Raw genomic sequence first — 12,811 nt, 5'->3', positions numbered from 1 at the left:
GGTACCTCATTTTGTATTCTTGTTATGTTTCTATTTCCTACCTGGCCACTTATGCACATACTGTTTTTTCCTTTGAGATTATTGCAGTAAGTCTACTGTTTATATTAAGGTATATACAAGGTTTAGTTATAAAGTAGTGGTAACACTGCCTTTAACATAAAGGATGTGCATCAAATGGCGTGCACACTGTCTGTAGTTGACAGCAAGAGGTCAGTTGAAGTAGTCCAGTGACTGGTGTCAGCTATGTTTGAGTCATTTGCTGTATGTACTGTCTGAAAGCGTGGTATGCCAATTCAAGCACCCTAACAGATGGTCATTGCAGCCTAGTGCTCCCAATTTCTGGCTAATTCACCTTCCTCTCGCACTGAGAAGAAAATGATGGTGCCTTCTTGCACTAAATCACTTCGTGACAATGCATGATGCCACACGGGAAACCCCATGCAGGAGTTTCCTTTGTAGGTGGAGGTGAGAGATACTGGAACATCCACAGTATTTCTCCGGTATGAGTCCAAGTGATTATGATCTGTTGGCCAAAATGAAGTAATCTCTTTGTGTCATGCACTACATCATCTGTGTCATAGGGCGGTTGTTGTGAGACATTGACAGAGATAGTTACACTGACGTTACATGACATCTTCCATGTGTGAAGGGAAAGGTGAATGAGATGTGGAGAGATTATATTGAGGGTATGTAATTTGGTGAACGCCTGTCAATAAAATCTGGTATAAATTACAACAGTGTTGTCACTACTTTTTATCCAACCCATGTACACTGTCCAGCCATATTAATATGACCACATGTCAAAAGCTTGAAAAAGCACCTTTTGCAGTGTGGACCACTGTGTGACATGCAGGAAGTGAGTCAGTAACATTCTGGAACATGTGGAGCCATGCCAACTCCAGTGCCATACCCAGCTGCAATATGTGATCCCAAGGTTCTCTATTGGGTTTAAATCCAGAGGGTTTGGTGGCCAGAGTCATATGGTAAACTCATCCTGGTGCCCAGTCAAACCCCACTGTGAGCTGTGTGACATGTTGCATTGTCTTGCTAGCAGATGGCATCATTCTGAGGAAAACCAAACTGCATTTAGGGGTGGACATGGTCCCCAAGGATAGATGCATTGTGCTTTCCAGAATTATGAGATGACCCAGGGTATGCCACGATAACATTCGTAGATCATAATGCTCCCTCCTCTGGTCTGGATTGTTCCGACAGTTGTGGCAAGGTGTTTCCTTTTAGACGTTTTGCGCAGATGGAGAATAAAATGTGATTCATCTGAAAAGGCCATCCAGTTGTGGTACACTTCTGTTAGTCCCTTGGGGCATCTGGGCAGTTGGGCAGTTAGTTGCTCAACACTTACATGTCTATTAACTCATACCCATATCCACAGCTAACATTCCTCCCTGTCATCTATGGGCTGTGGTGCACCACAGTTGCCCGAGTGCCGGTTTTGGATAGTGCCATTTTGTGATGCATGGTAGACTTTAACCCCAGTGACACACTGTTAACAAATGTAGCCATTTCGGAAATGCTTCCACCCTTGTCTCAAAAGCCAATGCTCATGCTTGTGGGATGTCTGATAAATCACTCCATTTCCCCATTATGACAATGACTGTACTGTTTCTCATGTTCCCCTTACATGCTTTATGTGCTCTCCTCTGCTAGTGCTACCACCTACTATTTCGTGATATAGCATTTGGGGAGAGAGATAATGTCAATTGTGCAGAGCTGTAGTCATTATCGTTTAATTGCATCAAAAATTGTCTGTCCAGAAATGTGCACAAGTATAGATGCATGTGTGTTTAGTATGTTATGGCAGTTCTGGAACATTGGATAAATGTTAATTCCTTTTAGTTTTAGTGTGTGGCTTGATATTTACCTTTCCTGTACAATGATGTACAACAACACCAGTGTGGCACCAGCAGCAGTAGCTATTCTCTCTTCCGTTTTGTCTTTGTCTCTGAAAAGATCCATTTAAAAGTGCTGGGAGGTGGAGAATAGGACATAGCTAGGTATGAGAATGAAAACTTGCGATTTCCGCATATCATAACTTTTGATTAAAACAACACCAGACGAGAACCATTACAATGTCTTTATTACACAAGCCCAAATGACTGACAGATCGGTGAGGTACATTTAAAAAAATTGATAGTTTTGCTGTTCCCCCTATAATATTTTTGCTGCATGGGGAAGGTACGAATATTTATTCATATGTGAAGGTCTTTTAAAGAACCTACACAGTGAGTAGTTATTGCATGTTGACATTGAACATAGATGGTGGTTACATTATTGTGACTGGACAATTTAGTACCGTGTTTTCAATTTCTTGACCACAAAGTTTCTTATCACATTGATTTCCACATAGTAATATAGCCTTTGTTGTGAATTTGACATATCTCTTCCTTGTGTGTCCACTTTTTACTTGTGTACTGACAGAGTATAATCTTCTTCTGGCAACACCAAATGTTAGAGAAATGTGAAATTGGCTTCAGTTGTATGAATTTATTTATTGCAGAATTGTGCAGATGATGATATCAATTCTTTTGCCAGATGAAAGAGCAAATGTTATCAATAAAAGCCGGTTTTTTGAGGAATACACTGGAGAGAGTATTGCAATGCCGAAAAAGAATCCAAAACCAGAGGATTATGAGCTTACTTTTGCAGGAAATACTGATGACAGTTTCAGGATAGGTTTATCAGTTACAAAGAAGAGTTTAAAGGTATGTACTTTTTTCTTTTTTAAGAAATGCTTCTTTTGTGTGTCTTTATTATGCTCCCATAATGTAATTTTTTGTCTTTACAGTTATATGCTGATTTTTATTCAGCAGATATAATAATTGCATCACCATTGGGACTACGTGTTGTTATTGGTGCTGAAGGTGAGAAAGAGCGGGACTTTGATTTTCTGTCTTCCATAGAAGTCTTAATACTGGATCAGACTGAAATATTTTTGATGCAGGTAACAAACTTGTAATAAAACTTTGTGAAAGGCAAATAGAAGGTTTTAAAAGAAGGCCGTGCAAAATATGTGATTCAATGTATTTAACCAATGGTGAAACAGATATATCGATCTTCTTGCAGATTGTCATGTATTTCTCAGAATGTAAACAGATACACAGAAAGCTTTGATGTTTCATAAATGTCCATTCCTGCAATTTATTTAGTAAAGAAGGAAGCAGTAGGCTGTTCTCCAGACAAAAAAGTCTGTTGGATTTAATGGAATTTCTCTGATAAAAAGTATACAAGTTCTACTCACATGAAACATTATTATGTGGTTGTAACTATTTGCATTTAAATGCCCCATGTGTACTGCAATAAAAATACTTTTTCCTGCTATAATTTTTGAAAACTGCCATTGCAGGTTTATTGTTGAAACATATTCAAGAAACAACCATTAGAAAAAGAAAAGACTCATGGAGCTAATAATCAAAGATGACTGAACAACAGTGTGTGAATTGATGGAAATAAAACTTTTAAACTTTCTCATTTTAAGTAATTAACATTTCTTTTGATAATTTGGTATCATATCTAAACTCTCTCTCTCTCTCTCTCTCTCTCTCTCTCTCTCTCTCTCTCTCTCTCTCTCTCTCTCATCATTAGTTGTGCCATTTGTTAAGGATAAGGAAAAGCAGAAGGCTTGTACTTAGTACCAGTCATAACTGTACGTCTTTCTGCTAATTATTACCCCTCATATTCGTATGATGGGTGACATGTCACATGATGCATAATCATGTCCACCCTGACAAATGCAACCCCCCCCCCCCCCCCCCCGGCCCCTCCCGTCATGGGATCCTGAATCATTATGTTACTTTTTCCTTTCCTATGTTGGATTCTTTCTCTTTGACTGTATCTTTTCTCAGATTTAGTCTGTAGAGTAGATTCCCTGCTCACATCAAAATTTGTTTGTAGGACATCGGTTGTGTCTTTTCCCACTTTGTTTGTCTATTTCATATGTCTTATTTCAGTCCAATTATGTTTCATCCCCGTATCAAGGTTTGACCTCCACATTTCCAAATCCCCAATCATTTTACAGAAGTGCAAGTTTTATGGTGAATTTTACCCAATACTCAGCATGATAGCCAGTTCATTTGGTAGATCTTTAGATACCCTTGCTGCTGTTACCCGCACATACACGCAGAGTAGTAGTGTCTGTTTGTTTAAACGCACTGGGACTCCAGGTGGTGTCTATCAAGCCATATTGCATTTACTCTGGCTATATGGCCACATAAGAAGAGCCCTCATTCAGAGCAGGTGGCATGATGGAAATGCATGGCACAGTGAAAAGACCAAAGTTGTCTAATGGTGGCCATGACACTCTGACAGTATCTTCAGACAGACCTGGTTCTTCAGTGCAAATCATTGCAACCCCAGGATTTTTCCCTCAGCCGCTTCGTGGGAGGATTACAAATTCAAGCAAAGTGCATAATCATTTGGCACTGAAGTGTTCGTCTTACTTTTTGAGGGGGATTCACTTCCCGAGAAAATCAGCCATGGGCTACTATTCTTATGTGTAGCCATATTAACCCCCCACCCACCCTGATGTAGTGCCTCAAATGCCAATGTTTTGCACATATCTCTTCCCGTTGTATGAACAACGCAGTGTTTGGAGACTGTGGTCGATCTCTTCATAAAAACTCATCATGTGACCGACAACCTTTCTGTGTCAGTTACGGAGGTGATCACCCTCCCCAATACCTGAGGTGTGCTGCCCTAACTAAGAGAAACATAAAATCCCAGAACTTAAGTATTTCCTCTTTCCATATCCTTAATGTCAACCTCTTGTAGTCATGCAAATAAATTAGCTGTTGGGGGTTAGGTGCCCTTCCCTCTTGTGGTTCTTGCTGTCCCATCTTAGGGAAGAGTATCAAGGTGCTACTGTTATTTGCACTGATGACAATAAAACCATGAATAGGTCAGGATATGTATGCCTTTACACCTCCTGCCAGCTATCTTGGTCATCCCCATTTTACTCTGTTTTCAATACTTTTGATGTTCTCAACCCATTATTTGCAGCAAACTACTTCATTTTTTTAAATAGTGCTCCTTCATATAGCTGTCCAGTGAAAGCAAGATATTGACATTTGCTTTGCCTGGAAATTAGCTAATGATGAAAGAACACTGGAAAATATTTTTATGTATCTTCTGAGAGAGTGGGTTCTATTCCCATCTTTAACACTTTGACTAACAGGTTGGGGATGAGATGGTTGTAGGAGACACACCACGTGCCAGATCATGCATTCTGGCGGACACTCGACTGCAGCCACCCACATATTGACCTGACTATTTCTCTTAGCTTATTTTACTACTATCAGTCCTATTGATATTTATTCTATCTAAAGCCATTTCACTTCTTCTAGTACAGATCTCCTCTCTGCCCAAGTGGAAGGAATTTTTTATTCCATTGCTATCTTCCCTGGATATGGACTGGCCCATATATTTTTACCTCCCATTCATTGTCATCAGTATTGCTTTTAGTATCTCAATATTTACCACTCCTACATATTATCACAGTTCATTCAAATTTCTGGACGATGCATATAACTCCGGATGGAATGTACCATAAATGAGGGGCTTATGACTTTGTGTCGCTTAATCACCCCCAAACCAACCATCCCTCATGTCCATTCTGTTTTTCATTCTTAACCTATCTTCTTTTCACTTTCTCAGCAGCTCATCTTAATGGTTTTTACACATATTTTGGGTACGCAAACACAGAATTGTGGTCATTTGATTATTTTTGGAAGAATTACTCTATTGCTTCATACTTTGAGAAGGGGATGGCCAAAAATTCATTGTAATTGAGTTAGTATTGCTCCCCTGTAAATAAGCATATTCGTAATGGCATAGTCAGCCTCATGATCACCCACATTCCTGAAAACAAGAAACAATTTTCCAAATAATTATAAACGCTTTGCATTTATAATGGCAATCAATTATTCAGTTAATAATTGTTCAACATAAAATGATATGATATATAATTTGGTTAGAGTGAAGCATGAATAGTCACACATTTCTCTCATTTTATTTTTATTTTGACTGTATTTATAATGTTGGGAATGGTTTTTCATAGCCTGCAGCTCCAGTCCTCTGCCAGTCAAATATCTGAGTTAATTCTGCAGCTGACCAAACCAGGATAATGAACTGCAGTGCAGCACACCACACCATTTTGTTATCAACTTGTGTCATAGAGCTATGAGGCAGGTCAAACCCGATTCTCAAAGACAGCAATTAAAACAAAAAGTAATTTCTGTGTGTGCATTATTCATTATTGCATGTTTGTGACCGCATTACTCATTCCAATCCATTATTTAGTGTAGAAGGTTTTTGGCAGTTCACACTCACATTCATTTCCCTTCATTCTGCAACCATGAAATCCTCTTCTGGCTCCTATCCCAAAGATGCTATCATAGTAACTGCCAATTATTGCTCAATTGTTGCAAAATTTCTTTTCTTTCTCATGCTGGCTGTGGGATTTTGAGGAGTATCCAGTAAATCCATGTCTCAAATGCTGCTCATCTTTGCATAGTCAAAGCTTTCAATGTCCAACCTTCCATACTATGTAATAATATCAACTACCTCATAGCATTTTATAAACTGAACTCTGTTATCTTGTGTGAACTCTGCATTACTACAAACATTCTTCAGTTGTATACAAGCTTGATGTGTTTAATAAACAAATTTGATCATTTCTGAGTTCCACATTCATTGAGTTCCTTCGTTTATCACAGCTCCAACACTTAAAAATACACTACCTTTAAAAAAATAAAAATAAAATATAAAAAAAAATTGAAGCACCTAGGTTGGGAAGAGGAAATGAAATGGGACTTCACAGGTTGGTAGGGTGTGTGATTGTTATTTCAGTCATTACAATATCCATTAAAATTCACAAAGGATTTGGTAGTACGAGCCCACTTATCGGTATGATGTTGCACCCCTCTTTCAGATGCATGCAGTGATTCAGTTGGAAAGGGTGTTAAAAGCTGTTGTATCCTTTCCTGAGCCAAGTTGGCCCACAACTGCTGTAATGGTCCTTGATGCCCTAGAAACCGGCACTGGGACAGAATTGACATCCAAGCTGGACCCACACATGTTCTATCAGGAACAGGTCTGAGTACCACAATACTGTTGCAGGTAACACATGAGGATGCCTGATGTCCCTGACGTACAGTTGTACTGTCAGAATTCCCTAAATCACTACAGGCCATGACCTAAAGTCTTACCTGATTGCTGTCCACACCATGATGCCAGTAGTAACATTGCTGTGACTCTCCGAAACATTGGCGAAATGAGACATTTCCCCTCTCACCAAAGATGGTCATCCAGTGTAGAACCACGATTCATTGCTGAATTCAGTATGACATCATTAATAGGGAGTCCATTGTTCAAAGTTATGACACAACTCCAAACACAGCCATTTGTATCTGTATTGCTTTAATGGAAGTATACACATTGGACGGCAGTTCACTAGTCTGACTGCAGCTCGTCTCAAAGACTTATTGTGCGGGATGACACAGAATGTTGCAAGGAGTCCATTACATCTTCTCAGGTAGCAGTTGCAGCTGTGAAAGGGTTATGGCATTTTTAATGTGGACGTCAACTGGAACCTTGATGAGAAGTTTGTTTGTACTTACCTTCCCATTGAGTTGAACATTGGGTGATTACCACATCCAAATGCCCCACAGTTCTAGATATTGCACAATTCGATCAGCGAGCCAAATGGAGACTTACGATGAAGCCTCTTCTAATCAAACACATGCCAATCCAATACATGAAATAACTTTAACTAGAGACAAAAATGAACCACAGAAGAATAAAGTTCTTGTTTGGCCATATCTAGGTATTATTTCCCACAAAATTACTCGATCTCTCAAGAGTACAAAATTATACATCAGTTACAGAACCACTAACAATCTACAATGATTTTTGAGGCACATACCATGTCAATCAGAACTGTTTTTGTAATCAGGAATCTACAAAGTTAACAGTGAAGAATGCCCAAAATTTTATATTGGACAAGCAGGAAGAAAAATTAGTACACAATTTAAAGGATACATGACAATAAGTGACAATAACCCATCCACATTTACTGCGCACTTAAAAGACACCGACCACAAAATACCTAATATAGATGGATCACTTCAAACATTACATAAGTTACAGAAAGGAAAAGTGGATGTAATGGAAGAAATTGATATTTGCATCCATCTAAATGATCAGTCAGACAGAGTTTTAAATGAGCAAAAAGACCTGAGAAATGGGCAATTCGTAGACAAGTTCCTACCAGTTCTATGGCAAAGCATTATGGAATCTAGAAGGTAAAAGTATCGCTACACTCATTAATAAATATGACTGTAATGTGAAACATCACGCAACTATAAAGCAGTTTTTACTCGACTCTTGTAGTTCTCAGTACTGTTTCATTAGAGTACTGTGATAGATTTCATATATAAAATCTTTGTACCAACTATTGAAAAATGAAGTGCTCCCACAATAACACAACAAATATTTACATGTTATTTTAAAGAAATTAAATACAGTCATATTTACACCAATATAGATGACAATTAAACATAACTGAGAGCAAAAGCATATGCATATCCAGTGACCTTGCTGGCCAAGATAGAGTTTGGCAAGCATGAAGACAAACAGTAGAATTCTTGCCATGTGCAAGCAAATGTTATCTTGGATAAATGTAAAACCAAAGCCGAGGATGGCTTGCCATGAAGGGCAACAAAATCGGGATCATCGATGTACTGCCCTGCTGTAAGAGTGCCACCAACGACAACCAGAGTGGTCCTGCCGTGTTTAGAAATGGCACCCCAGGCCGTTACTGTTGGTGGTTGGGCAGTGGGGTGCGAGTCAAGTTGGTTCCTCACCACTGTTTGGGGCCTCTTAGACACATTTTCACTGGTCATTGGGACACATTTTGAAGCTGGACATATCTCTGAAGACAATTCTATTCCAGTTAATGAGATTCCAGGCAGAAGACTTGTCTTGAGACACCCCCGACAGTGGGAGGATACCAATCTGTCTGTCACCTGACAACCAGGAGTGTTGGTCTGGAGTGCTATTTCTTTACATAGCAGGTCCCCTTTGGTTGTTATCCTCGGCACTCTTACAGCACGGTACACTCTGTTTTGTTCCCCTACGTGGCAAACCATCTTGGGCTTACATTTCAGCAAAATAATGTCCATCTGCACATGGTGAAAGTTTTTCTGCTTTCTTTGTTTGCTAAACCCCCAGCAAGGTCACTGGATCGCTCCCCAATTGAGAACATTTGGAGCATTATGGGCAGGCCCCAACAGTTATCTTGGGATTTTGACAATCTAAGATGCCAATCGGACAGAATTCGGTGCAATAACACTCAGGAGGATGTGCAAAAACCCTATCAATTCCAATCTGAATGACTGCTTGCTTTATGGTCAGAAGTGGACCATTGCATTATTGACATTCTCAATTTGTGATGCTCTTTCTCTTAAATCAATTATATAATTTCTCCAAAATTGTAATCATTTGTATATTTGTACATGTGTGTCATATCTACCGATTTCTGTCCCCTTTGGATAAATCCTTTGTGGCATGTTTTTTTAAAGATTGCATTTTACCATCTGCTATACACTTTTCATGCAACAAAACCACATTTGTCTGTAACCAGTTGATTTGAGGGCTGATGATTGCATTGTAGAGTGTCCTATACATACCACCACCACCACCACCACCTTCTTCTTCTTCTTCTTCTTCTTCTTCTTCTTCTTCTTCATCTTCTTCTTCTTCTACCCTCGTCCACATACTTCACTGGAGATTGTCCAGTCACAGTCACCACTTGCAAATATCAGTTCAGGGAGAGCAGATACCAAACATTTAAATACTGAGTCATTCAGTATAATTTATTATACTGAAACTGGTTCCTTCCACAAAAGAATACACCACATACTTCTTTTCCTGCTGCCGTAAGAGTAGCGATTCCCATTTCAAATTCTGACCCCAAATAAGTGTGACTACTAATCACGACAGCAATGAGCCACAACTTGTGCTCCACATCTCAGAAACCAGAGATCACAGTAAGGCAAAAATACATTACAATGTTGATGTATTGGTATCCACTCTTCCCTACTGATGCTCCTAACAACTTCATGTTAGTTTGCTTCGCCGACAACTCTTATTATAAAACCTTTTGTAGATACTATCATTGTACCATTCCCTACTATAAATCAGTCTCTATTTGCATTCCATGGCTAGTCTTGACACTACAAAAAATACACACTCAATAGCAACATCAACAGTAACTCCCACCCATCTTGAAATCTCACACCTGTTGTTTTCACTCCTGTTGCTTCCAGTTCTCTTATTTTACTGTCAGACCAAAAAAGGAAAAAAGTCTCTTACCTTTGTCTCAATACTGATAGTTGATTGTCTTTTGTTTGGGATGGCTAAGTCTTACTAAAAACTCACTTTTGTAATGCTACTCATGGTCCTGCCTCATTAAATAGGCAGCACAATTCCTGTTCTTCTCCATCTTGGCACAAGCTGGGTAATGCTTGCACTTGGTTGTATTTGTTCTCCAGTGCCTGTGGAAACTTCTTAGCTTCACTCTCCGTCTAAACACATTCAAATTCCAGTTATCTCACCTGATATCAGTGTTGATTTGAATAAACCATCCTCGATCAGTGGCACTCTTCCTCTGTTAAGATTCTCACTGCTGTTGTGTCTTAGTGAGAAATTGTTGTTGCTCTTGACATATTAGTTTTGTGTACACTGGTCACTCACGTGCATGACTCTTCTCTTTCTTCCATGTGATATCTTTATAAACTCCTCAAACTCTGCTGGCAGTTTACTTTTCAGGATACACAAAATATTGGTCTCCTGCACTGGGAAATAATACTCTGGTGTCCAAAATTAAATCAACAAATGGAAATTTTCAAAGCTGCATTTATTTTGCCTCAACACTATAACAGATTATAGTGAAGTAGAAATGATGTAAATAATACTGAATGTAAACAACTGCAATATGCATAATGATAGACAAAAATGTTCTTAATTTTTTCCAACTTTATGGATTTGCGCACACACTCTGACAACTGGTTAATGTGATCAGTATGGGCTGTGTCCACCTCTGGTATGATGGGCCATGCTGTGAATAATGTCATCAATGTTGTGTTGAGGCAATAATGCCTATTCTTCCTGCAGAGCTACTCACAAGTCTAGGAGAGTGGATGGTAAATGCTGACTTGAGGGCATCCCAGGCAGTTCCATGGGATCCAGATCAGAAGAGTGGGCAGGCCACGCCATGTGTGCCATATCGTACATTTCCAAGAAAACATTAGCCACTCATGCTCTAGGAGTCCAAGTATCGTCATCCATTAGTACAAAATCTGGGCCCACAGCATCCCCCAACAACCGCACTTGAGGTCCCAAGATGTGACATCAGTTAAAACTCCCTGATTCACCTGTACATTTTCATGAAGAGGTGTTCGAATGGTCAATGTAATCCCTGCTCACACCGTTAGGCATCCTCCTCAATATTGGTTTCTTTCAAAAATGTTTGAGTTCCAAAATTATGTTCCATGTGCCCTCCAGATGTGAGTCCGCCATTAATACCTCTCCAGACCAAAATGGGACTCGTCTCTATGACCGTCCAGGTGGCATATTGATGATTTCACTCTATATGTTCCCTTTTGTGTGAAGACATCGCAGAGCTATGCGTATGGTAAGTTTTCAACAATGAAGGCCACTCTGCTGAAGCATTTGTACGCCGTATGCCTCGTTACAGCACATCCAGTGGATGCTGCTGCAATGTTGGATGCCAGTTGCCGTGCAGTGAAGGAGGTACCATTGTGCCTTTACAGCAAACTAATTGTCCGCTGTTTCTGATGTCACACGTGGTCGGCCCTGCCCTAGTCTTTGGGATATAGTTTTGATCTCTACAAACAGTCACCACATTCAAGAAACAGTAGAACGATTCACATTAAACCATCAGACCACATGAGTTTGCAACTGTCCTGCTTCTATTTTTCCTGTGGCCCACCATCGTAGAGTCTGGTAGGCATCTTCTCTGTGCCATACTGCACCATCTATAAATGTATACACAGTGATTGTGGATGTGAGTTGATGTGGCAGACACTACCCTGTTTGATAGGGGCAATGTCAACATCGTTGGCGTGATTCTCCATTGACCGGAATGCCATCTTCTGTGCAGAATGCGATTGTATGAACATATGTTGACGGTTTGCATGATTATTTCAGAATTAGACACTGGACAGGGAAATAGCAGTTTGTTACTTTAATTTTGGACACCAGTGTGTTTTATTGTGTTCAAATATTTCTCACAGTTGTAATACTGTCCATCTTAAGGATTGGAGGAGTGGTTGGGAAGATAACCATTAATATTATATATCATGTACAAACACATTCTCACATTTGTATATTGCGTGCTAAATAACAGTAACAATTTCTCAGAATATTTGAATAAGCTATCATCCAGGAAATTGAATGTGTCTGGATTCAGTACGTCTTTCCTCAGCCTGATCTGCAACCAGGTGACCAGTACTAAGCCAAAACTGCTTCCTTAGCATTTTTGTATGACACACAGGGTTGTGACACTTGTTTTTCCCATAGCACTGCATCTGCTTGCATGTACCCAGCCACAGATGTAAATTTTTTATCTTTGTTTCAGTAAACTGTGTATACTCACTGAAACAGTCTAACAAACACCATAGTGGCGAATTAAATCAGTAAACTGTATGTTGTGACATACTATTGTTGTCACATAATAGTCATAGTGTTTGCAAACACGATTTATGCTACTCATTTT

The 12,811-nt window shown here is 39.5% G+C and overlaps 1 protein-coding gene across 2 annotated transcripts in view; it reads left to right on the top strand.

Moving 5' to 3' along the window:
* LOC126347880 (U3 small nucleolar RNA-associated protein 25 homolog) overlaps positions 1–12,811 on the top strand; it is a 60,972-nt gene that overhangs the window by 21,529 nt on the left and 26,632 nt on the right. For both annotated transcript variants that reach the window (XR_007565171.1, XM_050002309.1), the window contains exons 3-4: positions 2,516–2,720; positions 2,804–2,959. Coding sequence is in view for 1 of the 2 variants with exons in the window: in XM_050002309.1 (XP_049858266.1) it covers positions 2,516–2,720; positions 2,804–2,959 (361 nt within the window). In the remaining variant the exon portion in view is untranslated. The remainder of the gene's footprint in view (positions 1–2,515; positions 2,721–2,803; positions 2,960–12,811) is intronic.

Source organism: Schistocerca gregaria, chromosome 1 (genome assembly GCF_023897955.1).
Source record: "Schistocerca gregaria isolate iqSchGreg1 chromosome 1, iqSchGreg1.2, whole genome shotgun sequence".
Classification (NCBI taxonomy): domain Eukaryota; kingdom Metazoa; phylum Arthropoda; class Insecta; order Orthoptera; family Acrididae; genus Schistocerca; species Schistocerca gregaria.
The sequence above is the reverse complement of the archived record's forward strand: the minus strand, read 5'-3'. Positions and strand labels throughout refer to the sequence as shown.